At 42.3% G+C, this 26,565-nt stretch overlaps 3 protein-coding genes across 4 annotated transcripts; all 3 read left to right on the top strand.

The window, feature by feature from the left end:
* Positions 1 to 458: 458 nt before the first annotated feature.
* tut7 (terminal uridylyl transferase 7) lies at positions 459 to 15,438 on the top strand. 2 transcript variants are annotated; one of them, XM_086169442.1, is made up of 29 exons: positions 459 to 546; positions 1,346 to 1,785; positions 1,958 to 2,112; positions 2,210 to 2,326; positions 2,490 to 2,667; positions 2,822 to 2,910; positions 3,766 to 3,817; positions 3,959 to 4,028; positions 4,159 to 4,285; positions 4,383 to 4,502; positions 4,581 to 4,715; positions 6,728 to 6,905; positions 7,083 to 7,753; positions 7,893 to 8,043; positions 8,290 to 8,376; positions 8,483 to 8,583; positions 8,688 to 8,745; positions 8,906 to 9,009; positions 9,667 to 9,756; positions 9,838 to 9,951; positions 10,499 to 10,576; positions 10,651 to 10,828; positions 11,143 to 11,190; positions 11,274 to 11,365; positions 11,455 to 11,570; positions 12,792 to 12,988; positions 13,122 to 13,195; positions 13,296 to 13,365; positions 13,895 to 15,438. In XM_086169442.1, the coding sequence occupies exons 2-29, from the start codon at positions 1,365 to 1,367 to the stop codon at positions 13,951 to 13,953; spliced, it is 3,930 nt and encodes a 1,309-aa protein (XP_086025568.1). In that variant the 5' UTR covers positions 459 to 546; positions 1,346 to 1,364; the 3' UTR covers positions 13,954 to 15,438. The 2 variants fall into 2 exon arrangements, with proteins under 2 accessions (XP_086025568.1, XP_086025569.1); XM_086169443.1 differs by having other exon boundaries at positions 503 to 520.
* Positions 15,439 to 16,190: 752 nt separating this feature from the next.
* isca1 (iron-sulfur cluster assembly 1) lies at positions 16,191 to 21,592 on the top strand. The gene is made up of 4 exons (XM_086169412.1): positions 16,191 to 16,307; positions 18,624 to 18,677; positions 18,762 to 18,867; positions 20,597 to 21,592. The coding sequence occupies exons 1-4, from the start codon at positions 16,227 to 16,229 to the stop codon at positions 20,743 to 20,745; spliced, it is 390 nt and encodes a 129-aa protein (XP_086025538.1). The 5' UTR covers positions 16,191 to 16,226; the 3' UTR covers positions 20,746 to 21,592.
* A 698-nt stretch (positions 21,593 to 22,290) lies between these two features.
* Positions 22,291 to 25,595, top strand: kiss1rb (KISS1 receptor b). Its single transcript, XM_086169411.1, has 6 exons — positions 22,291 to 22,523; positions 22,595 to 22,719; positions 23,656 to 23,791; positions 24,144 to 24,382; positions 24,457 to 24,603; positions 24,684 to 25,595. The coding sequence occupies exons 1-6, from the start codon at positions 22,313 to 22,315 to the stop codon at positions 24,918 to 24,920; spliced, it is 1,095 nt and encodes a 364-aa protein (XP_086025537.1). The 5' UTR covers positions 22,291 to 22,312; the 3' UTR covers positions 24,921 to 25,595.
* Positions 25,596 to 26,565: the final 970 nt, after the last annotated feature.

Raw genomic sequence — 26,565 nt, 5'->3', positions numbered from 1 at the left:
TGCACACACATAACGTTATTTGAGCCATATATCGATATATAAATACATGCTTTACAAGTTGATCGATGCGGTACGAACCACCCATTCCCCCCCATCGGTCAGTGAATGCAACATCTGCATTCATTTTTTTGTGACATTCTTTGTCATTTTCGAAACTTTCGTGATAGAATGTAAATGTTTTACAAGTTGATCGATCGAAGCGATCCGACTTACGTTTCAAATGAGAAAATCCATTTATCATCTGTAGTATGACAGGCTGTTACAAACGTTTCTATAACATCATTGTCGCTATTTTCCCATATAAAATAAAAAAAATAAAAAAATACGATAAAATAAAATAAAATAAAATAAAATAAAATAAAATGAAATAAAATAAAATAAAATAGCAGGTAGATGGGTTGTCGGGCGGTGGGTGGAACTACAACGCTGACTACAAAACAGAGAGGGCCGTACGTCACCTTTCAAAGGCATAAGCTGCACACAGGCGACCATGCAAAGTCAGCCTTGAGCCAGGCTTCAAGTATGTCCTCTGTCCACGTATTAAAGGTATCTATGTGTCGGGAAATGTTTATTTTTCCACGGGAGAGCACTCGGACTTGCAGCCGTATGTTGAAAAGCTGAGCGGAATGTTAACATATCGCGTTAGCTGCCGATTTTAGCTGTAAGCGCCTGTTAGCAGTTTAGCTAGGTGGCCTAGCTTGTTGGCTAAACAACCATCCCCAACGTCGCCGTCGTTTTAATGTGCAAAACCGGGTCATTTCGAGGAATTTTTTAACTAACCTTAATACAAAGACGTAGCTGTGGTTACACGTTCCACACAGCGAAACGCGAAAAATTCGAAGAAAAGGATACGAGTACATTCATTCTGAAATGAGTCTGGACATGCTAGTAGCCTAGCTAGTGCTAACACCATGTCAAAACAAGCTCTCAAAGTTGGCTTATGTTACAGTTAGCCAGGTAATTTGAGTTGTTGGCTGGGATTTCTATGTGTGTATATATATGTAAGTGTGTTCGGAGCCGCTGTAATTCACGCTGTAATGTTATATCGGCGATAGAACACAGTTGTGGTTGTTGACATGGCTAGAACACCATGGCTAGGGGCTGACGTTAGCCATGAATTACTTCAGGTTTTAAGACATTAAAGAACCAACAACGCTCATTAAAAGTCGGTCAGTTAACCCCTAGTTCCCAATTTTGCAGTTATAACAATTAAAAAAAACTGAGAAGATGACATGGCAAACGTGCAACAGCATGCTCCCTCTGCAGAAGGACATTTCTGCACTATACTGATAATTATAGTGACTTTCTTGATGTTTTTATATTAACTGAATGTTTCACTGTGTAGTTTTTAGCATAAGTACACCATGGAAAATTTGGGCAGGCCCTACCGGACAAGGCAGGGCGGCCGGGAGAGGGGAGCAGCTGCAGAGAAGCCGGAAAGCTGGAGGAGCCAGGACCAGGGAAGGGGACAAAACCTCAGACCAGATGGTGGTCAACAGGGCTGGAAGGGCCAAGCAGGGCCATATCGGGCCAGTCCCAATAAAGGAGGAATGGGGCCCTTGGGGTATTCCCCTGGAGGATTCAGAGGGGGCCACAGTCCCCTGAGGAGGGATGATCCACGGTGGTTTCCAGGCCCTGAAAACAGCGGTGGCAATCGGGAAGATAATTGGAGAGAGCGTTCGCAGCAGCAGCCCAACTGGAGGAGAACGACACAAGGAGAAGGTCCAAAGGACGACAGGGAGCAGTGGAGGAGAGAGACCAGTGATGGCAACGCCTACAAATCAGGTGACCTTTTGGAAGCTGACACACTGGGTGCAAATGTTTCTATGGCTGAAAGTGGGGCGTTATTGCGATTTTGCAAACAAACTGCAAATGTTTTGCATATATGTCATCTGGATGTGAAAATTTTTCGTGTAACATTATTTCAGGAGTTTTAATTTTTTGTTTTCCCCCAAAGGGAGGGGGCGGAGAAACCGAAACAGGGGCAAAGCGTTCGCCGAAGACAACAGGGGCCCTCCAAATGAAGACGCTATCGCCCCCGTCAAAGACCTGCGCAGTCTACGGCAGGCAGAAAGACGTCTTAGTAAAGAGGAGATCTACTCCTTGAAGAAAGTAGGATCCCCTACCTGCTCCTCCGATTAACTGAATATACATGTCACTTTTCTGTCTTTTGCTTCACAACCACTTTCTTCTTTCCCAATTGGTTCAGAAGCCTCACAACAACCCCGATGCACTTTACACCTGTGCTTTGTGTGACGTTCTTCTGGAATCGGTGTCTGACGCTTACAGGCATATACGAGACAAGCGGCACAAGAGGAGAGCCAGGGTGAGAGATCAGTGGCAAAATCAGAACTCCTGTTCGCAGGGTGACATTTCTACCCGTTGTGTCATTGTAAACAATGTGCCGTGGGGCTTTGCAAAATGTGCGTTAATACTAGTCCATTCACTTTGGGCGTTGGCATGACAGCCTGTTTTGTTTGTGTTCGTAGGAGAGGCAGGAACAGATGATGCTGACGGAGATTCTGCCTCCTGGCCCAGAACAGATTAATGCCGTGAATGCTGCAATAGGGATTATTGTCCAGGAAAATGGGATGAATGACTCAGATGTTGAGTGCAGACAGTCTGTTGTTGCTCGCATGCAAGACCTTCTTCTGTCTGTCCTACCTGGTGAGTCAGAGGCAAAAGATGGAATCCACGTCCAAGTGATTCCTGACAAGCGTTATTGTTTTTCTCGCAGACTAACATCAACGTGCCTCACATCACCTGGTCACTGACCAGTGTGTTATTTGTATTAAAATGATTACCTGTCTGTCACTTTTAGAGATCAGACTCCGGCTCTACGGATCTTCTTGCACTAAGTTTGGATTTAAGGATTCTGATGTCAACATTGACATTCAGTTTCCGCCTCATGTGAGTAGCCCTGTGTAAGTTTGATCATGTCACTATAAGGGCTGTCCTGCACGTCTCCTTTTTTGAAGCCTTCATACAACCATCAGTTTATACAGTATATATCGTGTGTGATTCCAGGCTTATTCCAGCCTACTGCATTTTAAGTTGTATTTAATTCCAAGCATAGCTCACTGCAATGTGCCTCTCAGCTATTGTCTGTCACGTGTTTCTTTTAGATGCATTCTAGTTCTGTAATTCTAGTTCAGCAGCTTCCTATCACACGCATTAGAGGTGCTGTCTGTATTCTAATAAGAACCCATGTGGTCACATTCAGCAAATGTGTCTTGTTCTGTATACAGCACTGGTCAAGCCATTTACCGTAATTTCCGAACTATTGAAAACACCTCAATATAAGCTGCACCGGCTAGTCAATAGCTATCTTGGGCTAAAATCGTCAGTCATCTTTTTCAGTGTCGGAGTTGAAAAGTCTCAGAATTTCCTGGTCATTTCATCGGTCCGATGATACGAGGATAAATGTTTTAGCGGTGTGAAGCTTGTTAGCCCCCTCTCCAAAAAATCCACATATGAGCTGCATCGTTGTTTAAGTGAAAAAAGTGTACTCCGACAAAGTACGTTTTGAAATGTGTGTGTTTTTTTTTTTTTCTTGCTCTTGAAACATAGCCATCACTTGCCATGGTGTTAAGTTTTAAAATTCATGTGGGTAGATGCAGATGGATTTGTAAAGAGTAATTCATCTGATGTGTACCTGTTGGCTTCTTTCATGGATGTGTGTCTTGCAGAGTAAACCATATTCATTGCTCTTTTTCACATTATATTTATGTTGTATAAAGGGTTTGAAATGGAATGTATTCACAGATGCATCAGCCAGATGTCCTACTGCAGGTCAAAGAAACCCTCGCTGTGGCCCGTGAGTCCGTTCTTTCATTGCACCATAAAATAAAAATTTAACACATTTCCTTGATACTTTTTTTTTTCTAGAAAATAGCCACATTTAATTTTTGCCATTCCTATAATTCCCTTTGTAATTTTTTTCTTCACGTGTTCCCAGCTCTCTTTGTTGATCTGGAGGCCGATTTTCATGCTCGAGTGCCTGTTGTCATCTGCAAGGAGAAAAAGAGGTGTGTATAACGTCAGCTGCAATCTGAATGATTTTAAAACCAAACCAAGGACCTCATCGAATACATTTGAATTTTTGTGTGCTCTTAAAATGTGTCAAACCAAACTTATTGTTTTTTCTTTCCCGTGCAGCGGCCTGGTCTGCAAAGTGAGTGCAGGGAATGAAAATGCTTTCCAAACCACAGCCTATCTTTCATCTTTAGCCAGAAGGGAGGATCTCCTGCATCCGTTGGTTGTGGCCCTGAGACAATGGGCCAAGGTAGGTTTTTCAACATTTTCTCTTAATCGCTTTTACAGTGATCTTTCGAACAGCGTCAAAAGTTTTGACGACCACTGTCGTTGCTTTGCTTGTTTAGATATGTCAGATCGATTGCGCCGAGGAAGGCGGGCTGCCGTCATATGTTTTTGCCCTCATGGTCATCTACTTCCTGCAGCAGCGCAAAGAGCCACTGCTACCGACCTATTTCAACCAAGAGGTGCATCTTGAGTCTTTTAAAAATAATTTGTGGTTTAGTTTTTAATTCCAGTCTAAACAGAAACTCTGCTTATTTTAGATGAAGGGATTTTCACTCGGCAAGCTGTCGGACTTCAATCTCACACATGTAGAGGATGGATGTTTACACTGGGCTTGGACGTCCTCATCCAAAGAGTCCTCACAGACAGCAGACGATTCCTGCAAGAAGGGAAGGGTGAGTACGAGCGGTAGGAAGAGTATGCTTTGGTAATGGGTTTCTGATAAATACAGGGGAAACTTGACTTACGAGTTTACCGAGATCCGAACCATCCCTCAGTGGATTGGTTTTTTATTATCTTATCTACTGTATTTTTCACACTATTAGGCGCACATAAAACCTTTTAAATTCTCAAAAATCGTCCGTGCGCCTTATGTATGAATTCTTGTTGTGCTTACTAACCTCCAACCAATTTTATGTGGTACACTGTGCTCAAACATCTGCCAAAATGTTTTAGTGCGACTTTGGTAAGCGACCAAGCCGCTCCGCTTGATTGATCGTCGGACCGTTCCCACCTGACATGGAGACGTTGTGTTAAAGTTGGTTGAATATGGGTTGCAACGTTAGATAAGTAATTATGTCGTGCTGGAAAACAACGTTGTTCCAACTTCACACTCACATCAGGTGTCCGTTATCGCTGGCAACCATAAACCAATCAGAGAACAGTATTCTTACCTCCAACACTTTTTTTTTTTTTAATAGCGGTACATACTGTGCTTCAACTGAAATATTATTGTACATTTGTGTGAATGAGGACCCCAAACAATGGCACCCCTTAAGAGACATCCTTACGAAGCGGAATTCAAACTCAAGTCCATCAGTCATGCAGTAGATGTTGGGAATAGAGCAGCCGCCAAAGAATTCAACATGAATGAATCAAAGGTATGGAAGCGGAGGAAGCAAGCAGATGAGCTGCACCGAGTAAAGAAGAACAAACGGAGTTTCCGAGGGAACAGAGCGAGATGAATAAAGTCCGACTAAACTGACTGTTTTGTTTGGCTTTATATACCGTATGTTTTATCATGCGCCTTATAACGCGATGTATCTTCTGTATGAAAATAGACCCTTTCATTGATACCGCGCCTAATAATGCAGTTTGCCTTGCGGTCCGCTTAATACGGTATTTAATTTCCGAGCGGAGATCTGAATTAGCAGCAAGCGGGATGAGCGTTTGACACCGACATGGCTGCCTCTCTGTGATGTGACATTTAAAAACAGCAGCATCAGTGAGAAGGCAGGAGACATTTACAGGTATTTGGTGCAGCGGACGACAGAAACGTCTTTGACGGAAGAGTCGTTTAAAGCTAGTCAGACAGTTTGATGGTATTAGAAAGAGGGGTGGCGTTCACTTCGTCATTAAATGAAGGTTGGCCGTAGAGCATAGCAAAGAGTGCACGTTACATTTAGAAAACGTTGCAGCGCTAAGTGTGGTGACTAAATTGAGCAAAGAGCAAGAAATTCAAAAATCCCCCAAACAGACACCAGCATCTTTGTCCAATCTTCAAGGAAAATACACCTAATAAAAACAGTTCATTTCTTTACATTCTATTTTTTGCATTATTTGTTATTTTATAAAGTACATTTTTCTCATTTGAAATCATGTAACAAAGTCAGGGGACTGGAATCAATTACTGTAATTTCCGGACTATTGAGCGCACCTGAATATAAGCTGCAGTGGCTAAAAATAAATAAATCTGTGTGTACATATTATAGGCCACACTTGTCTCTAACCCGCATGAGATATTAACACAGAAACTTTTTTTAACTTCTAATTAAATACATACCAGTAATATCCGCAAATATGTGCTGGGAATGCTTTTTTCCATGAAAAAGATGAATAATAAATAACACAAGGAAAAGTCCACCCATCATTTTTCATCCCCGCTTTGTCCTCCTATAGCTGATCGCTATCTTGGTCTTCCTCTTTCGCGCTAAAACCGTTAAAGTCGTCTTCTTTGGTTTTGGAATTGATCGGCCTCAGAATATCGCGGTCATTTCATCGGTCTGATGTGACGAGGCTAAATGTTTTGGTGGTGTGAACCTTGTTAGCCCAAACAAGCTGCATCATTGTTTTAGTTTTTTTTTTGTGGTACTATCGAGGTTCCACAATGCATGCGTTGTCAGGAGGTTTTGTTTACAAAACAAGAATATGACATAATTTAATTGTGCTCGTTGTGATTTTCCCGCAGGTTCAACTGGTGTTTCAGCGCCCTGGCCCCCCCGTGGAAGTCGGCCTTCTCTGGGTGGAAATGCTGCGCTTCTATTCCCTGGAGTTCAACATGGCCGACAATGTCATTAGTGTACGGACCAGTGCTGTCCTCTCTCGAGAAACTAAAGACTGGCCAAAGAAACGCATTGCTGTGGAGGGTTAGCGACCTGTTGTACACGCCGATGTTTAAAATTTAGTGACAACCTATGTCATGTTGTTCAGTGTTTCCCGTCCTTGTCTTGAAAATAATTGTGAATGTTTGAAATGACTTCTACACGATTTAATTCTCATGGTTTTATTCTTGAATTCTTCTTTCATTTTTTTTTTTCCTTTAGATCCATTTGCTGTAAAAAGAAATGTAGCCCGCACGGTGAACACTCAGCAAATGTACGAATACATCCTCCATTGCCTCAAAACAACGTACAAGTATTTTGCACTGCCACTCAACACTCCAGCAGCAAAACACAAGACGAGGCCGCAGCGAGAACCCGTCGAAGGTGCAAATGCGAAGGATCTAAGCGAGGAAGAGGACGGCCAGCCAGATGGAAGTCACCTTCAGTGCACGAGTCTGGCCAAATCCCAAGAAAACGGTCCCGAAGACTCGGATTGTATCATTGAAGAGGAGGAAGAGGTTGAAGAAGACAGCGATTCGGACGGGGAAAGGGAAAAGGAAAAAGCCGACCCCGGCAAAAGCAGCCTCTCTGAAGATGAGGAAGAAGAGGATGCGGACACACGTCTCCGACATCACCTGGACAGCTTCACGACTGAAGACGAAGACATTTTTCCGGTGGATGAGATCTCCGGGGAGGACCTTCTGTCCGACGAGGAAGGCCCGGATTTGGACTCGCCCGGTTCGAACGACGAAGACGAGGAGGAGATGGCGCCTGCCAGCGTTTCACCCGCACCTTTAGAAGATACACCTAAAGATGAGGTCCAAGGGAGTCAGAGCCAAACACAGATTCAGCGGTCTTATGAGTTCACCAAGCAGGCATTCACCAGGGGGAAGGTATTTTTTTTTAAACTTTTAATCATTTATAATACTTTTCATAGTTCTTTAGTGAAGCAGGGCTGCCAGTCTTCCTGTATCAGATCATGAAAATGTCGAATAACCTCCTTTGTACTTCATCTTGTCAATTCCCTCTCAGTCCCACACGATTGTGTGCAGCTTGTGCAAGCACGATGGACACCTGAAGAAAGATTGTCCCGAAGATTTCAAGAAAGTACAGCTGGAGCCCCTGCCCCCTATGACACCTGACTTTTTCAACGTACTTAACAACGTCTGTGAGCAGTGCTTTGGTGAGTGTATTCAATTAAATAAAAAAAAAAAAGGGGAATATTTTGAATTCTAGCTTAACATAATTCAGCTTCCAGAGTATCTCTTATTTTCTTCACTTTTAAACAAAAAAACAAACGGTGGTATCCAATCACTTTACTTTCTGAAGAAAACTGCGATCAATAACAATAATCATAATAAAGTAAAATGTTTTCTGTAAGTATTGATATATAGATTATGGCTTAGTTGACATCCGCCTTTCCCTCCAGTGGACTTTGCGCCTGATGATCTTGAAATTGGTGTGAGAGAGCACATCCTTCACGATCTTGAGATCTTCGTCAGACGACAATTTCCCGGTAAAGTAAAATATCTATATATTGTTTGTGAAAATCTGGCCTTTGAATTGATTGATGCATTACATCGACCTCTAACACGAGACTGTTTTTTTCGGTGGGGGTGCAGATGCACAGCTTCAGCTGTTTGGATCTTCCAAAAATGGCTTTGGCTTCAGACAGAGTGACCTGGACATCTGTATGGTGCTGGAAGGGCAGGAGACGATGGATGTAAGTTGCCTTTTTCAGGAAGGAATCGCTTGAGGTAGAATTTTTGTGTTTCATTGTGTTTAATTTGAAATTCCATAACATTTGCTCTTGATTCATTTCTACAGGATGTCGACTGTATTACTATAATCGAATGCCTGGCAAAACTTCTGAAAAAACACCCAGGTAACAATTGTCAAAAATCATGATGTTGGACAGCTGTCACTTATCTAAATTTATGTTTACATGTAAAGGACACAAGTCATTTTTAACAAAAGATGTAATCAATCCTGTCCTTCCTGGAAAAAGTCAAGGCTAAAAAAAAATGTTTGTATTTCTGCACCAGATCTGAAGAACATCCTCCCAATCACCACTGCAAAGGTGCCCATTGTGAAGTTCTTCCATATTCGCACTGGCCTGGAGGGCGACATCAGCCTCTATAACACACTGGTAGGGACTTCAGTCAGTGTTACTGGGGAACATGCTTATTTTTACGTGAATAAAGTGTAATTGTACATTCACAGGAGGTGGCAGTGGTGCTCTCATCGTGCAGTGTTAGCTCTGGTGAAGGGTTTTTTTTATTTGCACTGAGCATGTTCACTCACAGCGCGGAGCAGGAGATATGAATTGCAAAAGTTAAGAAATATGACGAAGTGAATGTAGCGCTCGACTTCATTGTGACTACAGTTGGAGATGAGGAAAAAACGGGGTGTCTAAAAAAAAAATGTAAAAAGTACCCTAAGTTAATGTGGCTGATCAATTTGAATTTATTATCATTTTAATTTTATTTTATTATTTTTTCCAAAAATATTTGTTTTACATTTCAGGCAAATTGATGTGCCTTAAATCTTTTCTGTTTACAGACTAAAAAACAATGTAAATAAAGTTATTCTTTGTTGAGAGATGATATTTCTTTTTTCTTTGAATGTTAATAAGGATACAACGTTATGCAGAGGTGTACATATAACAATTTTATAGACAAATGATACTATTTATAATTGCGGCAGAGAGTGGGGGGAGGGTGCGAAATGTTTTGTTCTTCCAAGGGAAGGCGATACATAAAATAATTGAGAAACAGTGGCAAAAAGTGAATCCCTCCATTTTCAGGCCCTGCACAACACACACCTACTAGCGTCCTACGCCGCCATTGACAGGAGGGTGAAAATCCTCTGTTACGTCATGAAGGTTTTTGCCAAGGTGAGCGTCCTTTTAGAAGGCTTATTTTTGTGAAACATTAATTGCACAATTGTCATGGAATATTGTTGAATATTTTTACAGATGTGTGACATTGGGGATGCTTCACGTGGAAGCCTCTCTTCATATGCATACACTCTGATGGTGCTGTTTTTCCTGCAGCAGAGAGACCCACCACTTATCCCCGTGCTGCAAGAGGTAGCCTTTTTTTGTGTTAAATCTGCTGTTTTGTAAATGTCCAACCAGGAATTCCAAAATTTGTTAGCGGTTGACTGTTTAGCATCTGTATGGCTGCAGGCTGGTATCTTTGTTGCATTACCTATTGAGCCTCAATAGCTATTTAAGAGAACTGCAGAAATAAATGTAACTTCTTTCCAGAATACTTTGATTTGTGTGAATGTTAGTGTGTGTGCATTTTTTTCCTATAAATCTAAGATGGTAAGACTGAGTTCTCCATTTTAAGCTTGGTGCTGCATCAAATTTGTCACGGATGGCAATTCACGATACTTAAGAATCATCCTAAGCGGGCCTTGTTTCGTCCAAATTTTGAAAAGCACGTAGTATATTGTTGGTTTCCCCAAGCTTCTCTGCAGCCTGATTGAAAGGTCACATTCGTCCTTGGAACCGAGCAATGATGTCACTTGATAGTTGTTGTTTCAGCTGTTCGGTTGTCCACTCCGCTTTAAAACAGATCTGTGATGTTTGTATTAAATTTAACCGGAGCCATTTTTGTCGTCCCTTGCAGATCTATGACGACGGCAAGAAACCTGAGAAGCTAGTGGATGGCTGGAATGTGTACTTCTTTGATGATTTAACAACACTTGTTAGTATTTTCTTTTTCTGTATATTTTCACGCCTCTTTATGTCTGCTAGTAATCCATAATTCCCTGCTTGTAGCCAAGTCGCTGGCCGCAGTGTGGGATGAACACTGAAACCGTGGGGGAGCTGTGGCTCGGCCTTCTGCGCTTCTACACCGAGGACTTTGACTTCAGAGAACATGTCGTCTGTATCCGACAGAAAGCACGCCTTACCACCTTCAACAAGCAGTGGACGTCCAAATACATTGTCATTGAAGGTCAGCTAGACTCTTCCTGTAAAAGGCGAGGCAGATGTTAGTCGTGTCACAGCTTTACAAAGGACTGAAAATGGGAATTTGTCTGGTGCCGCTGAAATTGGGAAGACCGGCGTCTCAGAATACTGTTATTTTGAGTTATAATATCCAAAAACAATGGCGGTGGTTCTTCATGGTTCTTATGAAGGCGTCAAAAGTAAATGTTTGCGTAATCGTAGCATAAATTATAGTTGTCAAAACAGCACAGACATTCAGATCAATTCTGTTTTGTGAAAATGATAATTTTCTCCCTTCCCCCCCCCCTCTTCTTCATACAGATCCATTCGACCTGAATCATAATCTAGGCGCAGGGCTGTCTCGGAAAAGTACGATCATTTACCGATTCTGCATAACATTCAGTTTAATGTTCTTGTATTCTCATAACTTGTTTTAATTTCTGCTCATGCAGTGACAAACTTCATCATGAAGGCTTTTATCAATGGAAGAACAGTATTTGGCACACCTGTCGGTGCCTTTCCTCCCGAGTACCCGTCGCAGATGGTTAGTGTTCATCATGTAAACACCCTGTGTATTTATCGCCATGTAAGAATCTGCACACTTAATTTGTGTCGTCTTTCCCATTTCAACAGGAGTATTTCTTTGACCCGGAGATTCTCACAGAAGGAGAAGTGGCTCCCAACGACCGCTGCTGCCGCATCTGTGGCAAGATTGGCCATTTTATGAAAGACTGCCCCATGCGCAAGAAGTGAGTATTTTGGTTTAAAAGTTGGTACATGAAAAGTAGGAGGACGCTACACCAACATCTTTGTGGAGCACATTTAGCGTCACACGTGTTATGAAAAGTATCGCGTAGAACCGAAGGATGAGAGGATAAGACATACACACATGGTCTGGAGGGGGAAAATGTGTCTTAACTACTGTGGTTGTGAAACATCTATTTTATGTATTAGCCCAGTGATTCCCAACCTTTTTTTTTTTGCCATATTTTACTTTTGAAAAATCACACAGCAAACCACCAAATAAATGGTTTTCATGAAAGAGATTGAAATTGTAGACTTGGGATATTTCTTGAATATCGCCAGGGTTGGGCGGTTCTTCTCCGATGATTTTGCAGGCAGGTAGTATTATCGCTCTGCGGTGTGTGGCTATTTGGATTTAGCGACTAGTTCAGCAAGTTTGTAGCAAGTTTTCTCACTCATCTTGGTGATTTTCTTCAACCACGATGCCAACAGACTGAGAAGTCTGTTTACGCAGACGAACAAAAAAATCTGTGTTCTTATCCAGAAGTGAAGGGTGGTTAGTTCGGCGGTGGCGTTTTAGTTTGCTTGGAACAGAGTTTTTTCCCGCACATGTGGCAGAATAGAGTTTGCTCAGTTGGTTCCCCAGTAAAAGTGAATACAAACGCGATCTAACTTTCATTGTATTGTCTTGAGCGCACCTATTTTAATTATGCCTCTGACCACTACTCATACTTGGGCTCCATACAGAGGCTCCTAATTGATTGCTTTTTCTTTTAGAATATTTATCAATGGCATCCGACAATCAATCGAGCGGAGCGGCTTGGTCGCTTATCAAAGTTGCACTGAAACATTTTGACAGATGCTTGAGTGCAGTGTACCACATAAAATTGGTTGGAAGTCCAACAAGCACAACAAGAATTCATACATAACATGCACGGATGATTTTTGAGAATATTTGAATTTTTGAGAAAATTCTTCAATTTGCGTTGAAGAAATCATTTTTGGACCAATCAGGTGAAAGTGGGCATTTTTCCACGGCACACCTGATGATCTCTCACAATGAATCACTGTATCAGCCTAAACCTAGCATTCTTCTAAGACCTGGTTTCAGAGCTGGTTAAAAAAAATGCTATCACTTTTTATTTTATCACATTTTTTCCTTGTATTTGCACATCCTGTCACGTTTTCCATGAATATTGCTAATGTGGATAATCCTGCCCCGCCAGGTCCAAGCACAGGCGCGAGTCAGAGAGAAGGCATGAGAACCAGCGTGACAGAATGGATGGAGAGGACACAGGAGAGCAGTTCAGACACAAGAACGAACACTGGAGGAAAAAGGACGCGCCCGACATGCGCTGTTGCTACTTGTGTGGATCAAGTGCCCACATCAAGAAGGACTGTCAGCTGAACAGAAGCCCCGCAGGTTGAAAACATGTCTCGTTTTGGATGAATCCTTGTTGACAAAACACACTGAATTATGGGTTTACACTGATGCACTGCACAGAGAACATAAGCGTCCTTTTTTTGTTTGTTTTTTTTTTTTTTGTTCTCATCAGGAAATATGAAGATGGAAAACTTTGCTCCACCCTCCTCCAGTCACATGAGGAATTTCAGAGAGAGGGAGAAACAAGTAGGATTTACGTATTGAACATTTGTACTGTAAACAATTCACAGTTGTAAACCCCATTCATCCACTTTTTTTTTTTTTTTTTTTTTAAATTATTTTTCAGGGTTCCCCCTTGCAGGAAGAGAAGAAAAAGCGAAAGCAGCAGCAAACTGTGATATTAAGTCCACAAGCAGGTAAGCAGACGCTTACACATGCACGGTCCTTCACGTATAACTCTTCAATCGTGTTTATTTCTTTGATATTTTTAGGCAGCAAATTGTTTTTACCTGAATTTGGCAAATATTCCAAAATAATAGAAATTAGAGACTCCTTTCCTTTTGAATGAATACAAACCAATCTCATCAACACCTTTGTCATTTTCACCAAACTGATACTTTCTGAATACAGCCGCTTCATTTCTCCCCTGCTATTTTTTGGTATTACTTAATGTTTTTGCACTAAACTGTACAGATAACTGCTGCTACTCTATTAAAATTAAATATATATACATTTCAGGTTTTTATGCTGTTAAATCTCCTTTCACCTCAGGACCAGTAGCTTGTATCTGCATGCACTTTACTCTTCCCTTGCACTCTTCTTTTGCTAATGTCATGTCACTGTGGGGGAAAGCGAGAAACATCTCCTCGATTCCTCTGTACGTCCAATAGAGCTGACTTTGACTTTGACATTGGTCACGTAAACCCCCGTGTGTTTGTGTTCCAGGTAGCTTAGTCTGCCGAAATATGAATCGTTCTGGTCACAGGAAGAGCCCGGTGGAATGAGAGGCGGTGGTCGTGTCACCCGTTTGAGGTTCCACTCTCGTCCAGGCGGACCACGATTCAAGTCCAGCCCAGAGACCCTTGAATTTGTATGAGACTGTCGGGCTGTTGGGAGCCTGTTTAAAAGCCAAAGCCAGGACGCCTTTGACTTGAAGCCATATAGGGCCTTTTTATGTGCGTGTTGTCCCCCTCCCACCCAGCCACAAACTTACTACTCCTCTGAGGAGTTTTTAAATCTTTTATTTTAAAGTGACAGGTCATTGTGTGTGCAAACCTCTCGGTCTTGTCTGCTCACTCTGCTAATCAAGTGTTTTTGGAACTCGCTGCATTTTAAGCAACATCAGTATAAATACTCTAAACCTTGTATACCGAATGTGATTAGTTACATCATTTACAAGCAATGGCTTAGTGCCGCTCCGTTGAGGTGTCTCCTGTTGACAACACGCCATTGTCGTTTTAAATTAAACTCGAGCACACATACTTAGTAATTAGAAAGAAGAAATAAATCCCAATTTTACTTCTGAAAGGCCTTTTTCCTTGCAACCGTTCTATATGTCACATCAGATATAGAAACCATTGTAAATGGTTGAAATATGTATGCTGTGCTCTTTGTTTCATTGCAGCTCTTCCATTGTTGCAGCATGCTCAGTACCTGACACCCCCTCCGGCCTATCACATTTCAAAACCACTTCCATGGAAAAAGGCAAATCGCAGTAACTGATATTAACCAAAAAAGACTACATTTCTAAAAACATTTGAATGGCAGTGTGGCTTTTTTTTTTTTCTCCCCCCTGGAACTTTTTGTCGTTATAAATTGGTCTGTCCTCTGCACTGACGTCCATTTCATCTTTTAAGCTTTGGAATTAGTTTTACCAACTGTTTTGTTCTTGTTCCTTTTTTTTTGTTTTTGTTTTCAGGATCATGTTTTTTTTTTTTTTTTTTTTGAGACTGCTGATTTGCCCAAATGTAACAGATACATCCTGCCCCCCCCCCCTTAACTGCTCGTGACTTAAGGACAGTAGAACTGCACTCCCCAAGCTTATCCCTTATGGTTTTATAACCTCAGTGCAAATACTGCATTCTTTTATGCTTCAACTAGAGTCAATCTCAGTTCATTCAGTGAAGAGAATAAAGTATTTATTTACAGCAGGTTATACTTTGTTGTAATGGTGCCACAGAGTTCATAGCTGCACTGTGAGGGTCCTGCCCTTAAATTATGTTGCTGCTAGATTATGTCTGAAAACCCTGCTAAAGTTCAACCTCGGATGTGGACTGTCTGGCTTTATTGTCTTAATATGGTTGGATTTTTATAAAAGATTGTGTTGTCAATGATATTGTAATTGTATTTTTATTTTGAAGTCGCCAGCCTTATGATATTTCTGTTGTGTTGGACTGAAGGAGGTGAAATTTGCTACTATGGAGCTCAAATCCTGCCACAAAAGATTGGCTTGCAATCCGTTTTATCATAAAGGACTCATTAAACTGAAACCGGTAACAGCTATACTGTGTTCTTTGAAATAGGTTTGTCTATTTCTTCAGATTTTTTTGGAACCTCCTATTATATACAAATATGTTGGCAGGGATGTCTCACATACATGGCAACTTAGCATAAAATTACAATATGTCATACAAAGACAACATGAAATGTCTGCTAAAAATCAACTCCATTTTTAAACCTATCAAGGATTTGACTACATTTTAATGCGAAAACCTTTCGTAACATATTCTAATTTTGCACTCAAAATTCTACACTGTGTTAAAAGCAGTCACAATTCCATCCTTCTGGCAGTGAGATTATTAAATTTGCACATTATAACAACTGCACATGTCCATCTAAAATGAAAAAAAACTAATTGTCACTAATGCATGTTTTTATAAGTAGGTCCTTACAGCAAAAGCAATGGATGCCATTTCCCTTTAGTTTTAGATTCAAAATATATCCCTCACGCTTGCCCCCACTTTTAATGAGACCGTTTCAGATTAAGATGCTAATTGTGTCTGATTAAAAAAGATTAAGAATAATAGTTAAATCGTTTTTTTTTTTAAATGATCCCTTGTATTACGTCGGCGTCAGATGACATGCTAAACCTCGCCAACAGGTTACGCAACAGTTGATATTTCTTAAAGGACTTAAAACGTGCAGCCCATTGGCTGCCTCACCCATCCGTCACAATTTCCGCTAATCTGATTGGACATTTTGTTTTTAACCAATTTGGGGCGTTTGCCTGTCTTCTTGCGCCTGCGCGCATGATTGTTATGTTTTCGGCTGCACCAACATGTCTGCCTCCATGGTTCGAGCGACCGTCCGAGCGGTCAGCAAAAGAAAGATACTCCCAACAAGAGCGGCACTGACTCTCGTAAGTCGTAAATTTGCTCTTTAAGAATGCATTAGTTGCATTTTGCCGTCTTTTCACCCTGTCGGCTTAGCGCTCACGGCGTCCGGTGATCCATGTTAGCTAACGGTTAAGCTAGCTGACGTAACTTATCTGACGTTATCATGATGCTTTCATAATAACTCTATTTACGGACTTTTTCGCTGTGCCTGCACGCTTAATACTGCTTTCGCAATCGTTATCTGGGCCACTTATGTGAAGTATGAAGTATCCTTTTTTTTTCTTTCGGTCTCGAGTCCTACCGGCAATGTCGTTTAGCTAAGATGCGGAAACAACCGGTACCTGCTACTGACAGCTCCATCCAGTTGCATGTTAGCCAAGGCAAGAAGTAAAAACGTCGAATAAACAAGGAAAAAAAGAGAGTGATTTCTGCAAACATGCTTGTTGACGAAAGCTAACGGCAAATATTTTAGTTATTTTTTAAATGGTTTGTGAAAATCAGTGTCATTGTCGCATCAAGTACTGAGATGAAGGCGATAATAATGCACTTCACCGTGTCTTAATCTGCCAAAAGGATCTAGCCGATTCTGCCCTATTGATAACAACTCAACCGAAATGTATTACCAAGAAACTTTTAATATTTATAAGTGTGCTTGCAGCAAGATTATATTGTATTTGTATTGTTTACCTTCCTGCTCTTACCTTCATATGCTGTAATGGATGATTTAGAGCAGTGTTTCCCAACCTGTTTTGAGCCACGGCACTTATTTTACATCAGAACAATTACACGGCGCACCACCAAATAAATATGTCAAAAACGTTTTTAATTAAATAGAATTAAATAGGAGTCTCAATTCACTCACTCTGAGTGAAATCTGGCCCTGTTTGGTTAGACACAAAGCTGATATTCTTGCAGGAACTGAGGTAACGCAATATAGCTTTCATTGTATTGTCTTGAGCTCACATTTTTTACCCGGGCCTTCATCTGGGTCAGAATGTTCTTCAGGCCCAGAGGGTGCTGATTGAGTACTTTTTCTCCTTTTAAAATATTTATCCGTTGCGTATCACTGCCGCAGTCTCACTTGAAGCATCACCAATAACTGCTGTTTGAGCAGCAGCAGCAGGTTCACTCACTACCCGTTGCATTCTCGTGGAAGAGCATGTCATTAGTCTGCCTGTCACTGCGTGCTGTCCACACAGATAGACCTATGAAGACACATTATTTGCATTGAATTAATCATTTTTGGGCCAATAAGGTGAAAGTGGACATTTTTCTACGGCACACCTGAAGATCTGTTACGGTACACTAATGTACCGTGGCACAGGAAACACTAGGGTAGATGTGGAATATGGAGGAATCTGTTTCTCTCATTCAACTGTTAAATCTACAAGCAGTGTGCAAATATGCACAGACCTGCTGGTGTTTGCGTTGGGTTTTAATGAATCAAATAACTTTCACATCCTCCAACCAGCCTTCATCGATCAAACATAAACACAAGCTACGATGATGCAACCATGCTAGCTTTGTCTGCTCGTGTCACAGACCACCTTACTGGAAAAAAAACAAAAAAACGTGTCAAGGACAGGAATGATGTCATTCTAAAATGACACTTCACAGGTTAATGTTGGTGTTATCAGGGTGGTGTTATCAGCTTAACAGAAACACAGCTTGAGTCACACAGCAGCTGTGCAGAGCTGAAGTCCACAGGCGCGTCCTTATGTCATTCAAGAATGGAATCCATTGAGTCAGAGCATCAACTGCTGGGCTCTGAACACAACGGCACGTTCTTTACTCGTGCAGGAAAGAACAGTTTCCCTGGACGTTTAGGGAAGTCCTGTTTAAAGGTGCACATCAGCACACAGCTGAGACTTCAGTTGCAAATCAGACACGGAATTAAAGACCTGTCCTGAATGCACACGGTAATCCTCAGGCATTCTCCACCCAGCTGGACCAGAACGGTTTTCAGCTTGTTGCAGCACCGTGTCGACAGCAGGGCCGAGCGGCACCCGTGGCAGCCTTTGGATTTACACGTATGACGAACATGCCAGCTGTAGAGGGATTACCTCCTATGCAGATGTCATTCATCCGGGGCTCGGAAGTAGAAATGGCATCGGAGGAAACGTCATCGCGGATGAAATGCTTCCATTGTAACTTTTGTCGTGATGCTTCTCCTGCCTGACAGCAAGTTAGGTTTAAAGTCTGACATTAAAATACTCCGTAGAGATGAGCGTCTGCGATCCATCGCTGCTCACATACCCCATATTCAGCTTTATCCTTTTCTTTATTGTTTGTTCTCCGTGTCTAACTAGAGAATTCACCCTCTCCTGTTCCCCCTTCAGACTCCGGCGGCGGTAAATCGAATCAGAATCTTGTTGCAGGACAAGCCTGAATACGTGAGTAACTTGCAAAGTCATTGGAACGGCCGTTCGTTGACTTTAATTGACGTTATCGCACCTCCGCGCCCCCCCCCTCCCCAGATTGGCTTGAAGGTCGGCGTGCGAACCCGCGGCTGCAACGGGCTGACGTACACACTGGACTACACCAAGGAGAGGGCCAAGTCTGACGAGGAGGTGCTGCAGGATGGTGAGCTCCGGTCGATCGCCAATTATCCAGGTTCTAAGATACCGTGGACTCAATTGATCCCACGGTGGGGAAATTCTTATTGTCCCCGCAGCATTACAGGGCAGATTAGCCTGCAATTAGTATTAGAATATGCAAATAAAGGATTTAGACACAAATAAACAAAGAATATGTATTATATAAATAAATGAATCTAAAAATGTAATAAAAAATGCCTTTTGTTGGGGATGGTAATGTAAATAACAGGTGTACAGTGAGAGATGTGGGGAGTAAAAATGAACTGACAAGGTGTCCCGGAGAATGTGTGTACCATAAGGCGCAATATCAATGAACGGGTCTATTTTCATCCATAAGGCGCACCCTGTTATAAGGCGCATGATAAAACCTACGGCATATAAAGCCATACAAAACAGTCAGTTTAGTCCAGGGGTCGGAAACGCGTAACACCCAAAGAGCCATTTAGACCCGGTTTCCTCGGAAAAGAAAACACCGGGAGCCGCAATTACTTTTTGATGTCTAAAATAAAGGTACCACTTTATATATTGCTTTTTATTACCTTTACACTTTGTATAAACAAGTGTGTAGTGTGTTGCTTCTGAAATTCACAAAGTATTACGGAGAAAATTAAATTTTATTTATGTAATGAACCCATTCTGAGCTTTGGGCTTTCAGAGCGTGTAGGGGAGCCTTGACCTGAATTTTAAAAATAAATCGGGAAAAAACCCCTGTGTCAGTAAACAATAAAAAATAATTATTTGCAAAGTAGCTTCATAAATATTTCTTTTACCTGGTTTATGGGACTTCTACTCCTGAGCTTCTGCGCACAGCATCTGCAAATCAGGACTTTACCGGCTGGTGGGTATACCGGCTTCCGCAGGGTATGACGTTATTTTGAGCGGCGAAAAATAATAAATATAATTTTATTTAATATGTCAAGATCACAGTAATCTCCCAACTTAGAACTAAAGTTATCAAAAGGAATTAACACAAATGAAATACACTTTAATTAAGTATTTATAATTTATTTTCCCAAACCACTCGGAGCCGCAGTGTAAAGATTAAAGAGCCGCGGGTTGCCGACCCCTTGTTTAGTCGAACAATGGTTCACTAACCCGCTGATCAATGGGTTAGTGATCAAACTGTGGCCATCTCGCTCCGTTCCCTTGGAAACTCCGTTTGGTCTTCTTTACTCGCCGCAGTTCATCTGCTGGCTTCCTCCACTTCCGTACCATTGATTCATCCATGTTGAATTCTTTGGTCGCTGCTTTATTCATCATCATCTACATCATCGCAGCCCTGATTGGTTTATAGTTGCCGTTGTATTCCAGCACTACATAATTAGTTATCTAACTTTGTCCGACGTTGCAGCCCATATTCAACCGACTTTAACGCAAGGTCCCCGTGTCAGGTGGGAACGGTCCAAAAATCAATCAAGCTTAGCGGCTAGGTTGCTTACCAAACATTTTAACATGTTTAAGTGCAATGTGCCATATAAAAGTGGTTGGAGGTCGGTAAGCACAACAAGAGCCGCACGGACGATTTTTGAGGAAAATGTAAGGATTTTGAGTGCGCTTTATAGTACGAAAAATACAGTTAACATGAATATTCCACAGATGACTTATTCATGTTTGGTTTCACAATAAAGTATTTTAGTTTTTTTTCGAGACGGAAAATGGCACGCGCTTCCTGTCGGGTCGATCGGAGACCGTTGAACGAGTGGACTCTCTTGCAGGCGTGAGGGTTTTCATCGAGAAAAAAGCTCAGCTGACCCTCCTGGGGACCGAGATGGACTTCGTGGAATCCAAGCTGGCCAGCGAGTTTGTCTTCAACAACCCCAACATCAAGGGAACGTGTGGATGTGGCGAGAGCTTCAGCGTTTGAGCCTCGCCGAACCCCGAACCCCCGTCACAGACTGAGACTGAGCACGGACGAGGGGGTAGAATAGAAAGAGTTCTCCTGGTTCCTTGTGTTATAACTACTGCATTCAGACCAGTCATATCTCACACACTGAGGTTTTATTGACAATCTGCGGTAATCAGCACTGTCACAATTTCACTGATTTTTTTTTTTTTTTTTTTTTTTTTTTTTGTTTTTGTGTTCACGTACACCAGATCTCAATAACCTCTTCTTTCTTTCTTTTTTTTTTTCTTTTTACCCTGCAGTTAAATTCCTCCCCTGGACCTTTAGAAATAATAGCAAACTTTTTTTAATTTTTTTTTTTTTTTTTTTTTTTTAAATTTAATCAGCTGCTGTTCTGCTAGCATAACATATCCGCCCGAGAGATTCATTTGATTGACATGTGGGAGCAACCGTAGCAAAAAGGTCCCTGAGACATTCTCAGCAAAGTGCAATGAAGATGGAGCTTTTCACAACATCCCCTTCACTCTTTTTTTGAAATAGAAAAGATTTCCTCCCTAATCCAGAAACATCTTGTCTGCAAAAATCACCGGAACTGCTTTTTCAGTGTGTACAGTGTTTGAAGGAAAAAAAAAAAAAATGAAATGTTTATTTATCTACTTGTGTAAATAATGAGTGATGTAAATCTCCCTTTTAGCCACGCATACGCACAAAAACTCAACGCACAAGTCGTTTATCCTCCACGTTAGCAGGTAGGAGATGGGGTTCCTCTATGCTTGATCAAAGTATTTGCATCAGAGTGCTTTTTAAGTTGTAACCTGTGCAATATGTAAGTACAGTAAACCTAATAAAAACTGGCTACATGGGTTCATTCATTTGTTTTCATCTGCGCTTATTCATGAGAGTCTTAAGAACGGGGCATAAATAATAAACTCATTAAATCTTGGAGTTTATACTTTGCAAATTAATTGCTTTCTCGGTTGTGAATGTAAAAAAAAAAAAAAAAAATCCAGATGACAAAAGCGAGATAAGTAGTTTGGAAAGGTGCTCCATTTTACCGCAGTTGTGAAAAGCTAAGATTTAATTATTATTTTGGAGCATCCAAACCAATTTTTTTCTTTTTTTTCGAGAAAACCCTCCTTTTATTTAGTTGGCGGTGATGACTGCTGGGTGATGACCAGACAATCGATACCTGAATCTCAAAGAAAACAAAAGCAAATATGTCGATCTACGTTTTTATTTCCAAGAGGAACAAAAAGCCCTGGATCGCTTTTGCCTCCGCTAACGATTGCGCCGCCGAAGCTTTGGAACAGCCCGGGGATCAGCCTGGTCTCCTGGGGCGAGGGTGGTCTGGAGCGACGCTTTCATCTCAGACCTGCACAGCAGCAGGACACACACACACACACACACACACACACACTGAGCAACTCATCACAGGGAGCAGAGTATGAGCTGAACCCACAGGTAGATGAAGGCTTTTCCACATTTAACGTGATTTGGTTGTTCTATCCTCGCCTCTGTTTTTATTTTCAACACATTTGAGATGTTTGTCCTTTTGGATCAGTTGGTAGACCTTCTCGAGGGATCCCAGATGGCCTCCGTCAGCCGCGATCCGGACTGCGAGAGTCCCTGCAACGAGTCGGCGGCCCTGCGGGGCCGCGGCCCGCCGGCGCTGGCCGACGCCTGGCTCGTCCCGACGTTCTTCGGCCTCATCATGCTGATCGGCCTGGTGGGGAACTCGCTGGTCATCCACGTGGTCGCTAAAAACCAGCAGATGAAGACGGTCACTGATTTCTACATCGGTAAAAACGAGGAGGACACGCGGGCTTGTTTGGGTTTTGAACAAACAATCTCACCGGTCTTTGTCTTGCAGTCAACCTGGCTACGACGGATATCCTCTTCCTGGTGTGCTGCGTGCCTTTCACGGCCACGCTCTACCCGCTGCCCAGCTGGGTTTTTGGAGAATTCATGTGCCGCCTGGTGAACTACCTCCAGCAGGTAAGATCCACCGACATGTCCGCAGTCTCCATGGAGTCTCCATGTTCTCCTTGTGTCTACGTGGGTTTCCTCCCACCGTCCAAACTCTTGCTTGAGGTTCATCAGAGACCCTAAATTATTCAGACGTGTGAGTGAGAGGGTGAATGGTTGGATGTCACTCTATGCGGCCTTGTGATTGAATGTCGCCCAACGATAACTTGAATAGCCTACAGCATCCATTGTAACCCGAAGTGCAGGAGAAGCGGTAATTTATGAATAAAAATGAATTAAAGAAAATGTAATGATATGTTGTGATGTTTTTTTTCCCCTCTTTTCTGTTGTCCAGTCTTAACCTTGATGTTCTCTCTGCTGTTATATTTATTTGTAGATGTATTTTGCTATTTTCTAATTGTCTCTCTATTTATATTTATATTCATATTTATTGACACTATATCTGTTACACTGCTGTGACAAAATCATTTCCCCCATGGGGATCAATAAATTTTATCTTATCAACATTGTACTAAAAGTCACACAATTTACTTCTGGTAACCAACAGTGTGATGAAATCCAATGAGCTGTTTCTGCCAAATTTTTAGATAAATGTGACACAGTTGGATATTATACAGGACTGTCTCAGAAAATGAGAATATTGTGATAAAATTCTTTATCTTCTGTAATGCAATTACAAAAACAAAGATGTCACACATTCTGGATTCATTACAAATCAACTGAAATATTGCAAGTCCTTTTTTATTTTAATATCGCTGATTACGGCTTACATCTTAAGAAAATCCTATCTCAAAATATTAGAATCTCATGAAAAAGTAATTTCTGTTTTTGCAATTGCATTACAAAAGATGAAGAACTTTATCACAATATTCTAATTTTCTGAGACAGTCCTGTGCATGTGTGTGTGCGTGTGTGTGTGGGTGTGTGTGTGTGTGTGTGTTACAGGTGACCGCTCAGGCCACGTGTATCACTCTGTCAGCCATGAGCGTGGACCGCTGTTACGTGACGGTTTACCCGCTACAGTCGCTACAGCGCCGCACCCCACGCATGGCGCTCGCCGTCTCCGTGTCCATCTGGATTGGTAGAACCCCGACACACACACACACACACACACACACACACAAAGACGTGACCTATTCATAGTGTGATCACACAAAACAATATGGCGGCCATGAAAGCGTTGGTGAAATAAACAATAACTTTCATTACATTACATTACATTACATTACATTACATTACATTGCATTTGGCAGACGCTTTTATCCAAAGCGACTTACAATAGAGGACAAAGGGACTGCAAATACACTTGCAAATACACTTTTAAGCAAACTTTCAAGCATAAAAGTAGCACCATCATGGCTGCAGCATCTCCATGTAGCTCCGTGAGAAGATGCAAAGATCTTCCACCGAGACGCGTTTCCTGCGTCTCCCAGGCTCCTTGCTCCTGTCCATCCCGGTGGCCGCGTACCAACGCCTGGAGGCGGGATACTGGTACGGCCCCCGGACCTACTGCAGCGAGTCCTTCCCCTCGGCCAACCTCCAGAGAACCTTCATCATCTACAGCTTCCTGGCGGTCTACCTGCTGCCGCTGCTCACCATCGGCGCCTGCTACGGCTTCATGCTGAAGCGCATGGGTCAACCCAGCGTGGAGCCGGCGGACGGTGCCCACCGGGTAAGATGGGGGGGGGGTGAGGCATTATAGCGCTACGCTTGGTTGCTATGGAAACTTGATGTCAACACCTCCAGCTCCTGGCGGAGAGGGCGGCGGCACTGCGCGCCAGAGTCTCCCGTATGGTGGTGGTGATGGTGGCTCTTTTCCTGGTCTGCTGGGGGCCCATTCAGGTCTGCATCCTCCTGCAAGCCTTTGGTCTCCGCGGTTACCTTCTCTACAAGGTAACCACCCACCCACCTACCTACCTACCTACATCCAGAAACACCTAAACCGAGTCCACGCGATTGTTCTGCCTTCGCAGCTGAAGATCTGGGGCCACTGCATGTCCTACTCCAACTCCTCCGTCAACCCGCTGGTCTACGCCTTCATGGGGAACCACTTCAGGAAAGCCTTCAAACGCGCCTTCCCCGCCGCATCCCTGTGGCGCGCCAAGCGAAGGCCCCGCGTGGGCGGCCTGCAGGCGGAGGCGACGGGGGAAGCGTCCCTACGGGCGCCCGAAGGGGAGGCGGAGATGCGCTTTCTTTCATCAGCGTGCTAAAGGTCACGCTCGACGAGAGGCCGTACCGCGTTATTGTTTATTTAGAGGTGATTTGGGGATGAGAGATGTGTTTCCAGCAGTGCATGTGTGTGGGAAAATGCACACACACACACACACACACACACACACACATACACACACGCAAACAGTTGCAGCCAAGGGCACTATTTCGGGTCAATATAGAAAGTGCTAGCAACACCAGTGCGTGACAGGCTTTATAACACACACACACATACATGCACGCACGCGCATGTGCATGTGCATGCATTCACGTGCGCACACACACCACCAATGATCAATTACAAAGGGTTAGAGAAGGACAGCCGGTCAGGTGCCTTTTATAACTTTCACAAGCTCACAATTATCTGATTATCAGTTTACTGGATCTCATATGTATGAATTCCTTTTTATTTGCAGTATTATTATTGAAATAGTGCACAAAATTATATATCAGCAGTATTGGACGCTCGTGTTATCTTGTGTCGTTATTGATCTTTGACATATGTGTTTTTTGGGTTTATCACAGAGAGCTTTTTGTCAACTGGACAGAAATGGACAGATTTAGCAAACTCACACACACACACACACACACACACACACACGCACACACACATATTCCAATGATACAGTATGACTGAAAATGAAAGTGTACATTATGTTGCTCTTGTAAAATAATCCACCCACCAATGTGTGAAGCCAATAATAAAGACCTGTCGAGCGTTAAAATGCTTCATATATATAATCTAAAACTCTTTAATAAGGCAGATTGTATTTATACAGCACCATTTATCTGATTTTTATGCACAGGTCAACTAGGTCTCATGTAAATTGAAGCAATTAAAAATTGAAATTTAAATATTTCAATTTTTTGGCATTTTATTTCAACTTTAAAATCATTAATGATCACAAAAGTGTACCAACATAATTTTGCATGTAATTATCCATACAAAATTAAACAAAAGGAAAAAACGTGGAGTTTATAAATTGAATATCGATTGAAAAAAATGATTAAAATATTCCAAAAAAAATTGTTTATCGAGACGAATAAAAAAGCAAAAGAGGCTGGATGTGGCCGTAAAATGCCGAAGATCTACAGTATTTCTCCAGGAGAAACCTCGGACAGATCCCAGCTCAATGTGGACGGCTTTCTGCCTCGACCGGGTGACAGTGTAGTCCTAACAGTCACTTGCTCATATCTGACATAAAACATTAATAACATAATTTATAAAAGAAACACCAATGGTGGACGCCTGGCGAAACTGTGCAGGATATCAAGCCTCCCTGGGAACATACGGGGAGAAGATAACAGGACAGGAACGAGGGTCGTGCATCCTGAGCAGGTAGCATGGCAGCACAATTATGGGCTAGGCTCATGCTAACTATCAGCTTTCTCGAAAAGAAAGGTTTTAAACCTGTTCTTAAAAAAACAGGAAGGGTGTCCGCCCCCTGGTGCAGCAAAGAGTGAGTTCTCTCTTCGTCCACCTTCGTGACGGCAGTAAAAGTGTTCAAGGTCATTCGGTTGACCTTTTGCGTACATCCAGGCACTCAGAGCCTCCGGGTTGGACCTGTCAGAGTGGAACGGTCCACTTTTATTCTTATTCTTATCTTTTTTATTCTTATCCTTCTCTTTTCTGAATCGGATGAT

The sequence above is a fragment of the Fistularia commersonii genome, chromosome 22 (genome assembly GCF_037954325.1).
Source record: "Fistularia commersonii isolate RoL2024-O1a breed Wild chromosome 22, RoL_Fcom_v1.0, whole genome shotgun sequence".
Classification (NCBI taxonomy): Eukaryota; Metazoa; Chordata; class Actinopteri; order Syngnathiformes; family Fistulariidae; genus Fistularia; species Fistularia commersonii.
The sequence above is the reverse complement of the archived record's forward strand: the minus strand, read 5'-3'. Positions and strand labels throughout refer to the sequence as shown.

Excerpts from the sequence above, each read along its gene's own strand:
- isca1 (XM_086169412.1), top strand. The coding sequence starts at position 16,227 with ATGTCTGCCTCCATGGTTCGAGCGACCGTCCGAGCGGTCAGCAAAAGA. Across the intron at positions 16,308-18,623 it reads CAAGAGCGGCACTGACTCTC|ACTCCGGCGGCGGTAAATCG; the intron begins GTAAGTCGTAAA and ends TTCCCCCTTCAG. Across the intron at positions 18,678-18,761 it reads TGCAGGACAAGCCTGAATAC|ATTGGCTTGAAGGTCGGCGT; the intron begins GTGAGTAACTTG and ends CCCCCTCCCCAG.
- tut7 (XM_086169442.1), top strand. The coding sequence starts at position 1,365 with ATGGAAAATTTGGGCAGGCCCTACCGGACAAGGCAGGGCGGCCGGGAG. Across the intron at positions 2,327-2,489 it reads GGCACAAGAGGAGAGCCAGG|GAGAGGCAGGAACAGATGAT; the intron begins GTGAGAGATCAG and ends TTGTGTTCGTAG. Across the intron at positions 3,818-3,958 it reads AGAAACCCTCGCTGTGGCCC|CTCTCTTTGTTGATCTGGAG; the intron begins GTGAGTCCGTTC and ends ACGTGTTCCCAG.
- kiss1rb (XM_086169411.1), top strand. The coding sequence starts at position 22,313 with ATGGCCTCCGTCAGCCGCGATCCGGACTGCGAGAGTCCCTGCAACGAG. Across the intron at positions 22,524-22,594 it reads GGTCACTGATTTCTACATCG|TCAACCTGGCTACGACGGAT; the intron begins GTAAAAACGAGG and ends TTTGTCTTGCAG. Across the intron at positions 22,720-23,655 it reads TGGTGAACTACCTCCAGCAG|GTGACCGCTCAGGCCACGTG; the intron begins GTAAGATCCACC and ends TGTGTGTTACAG.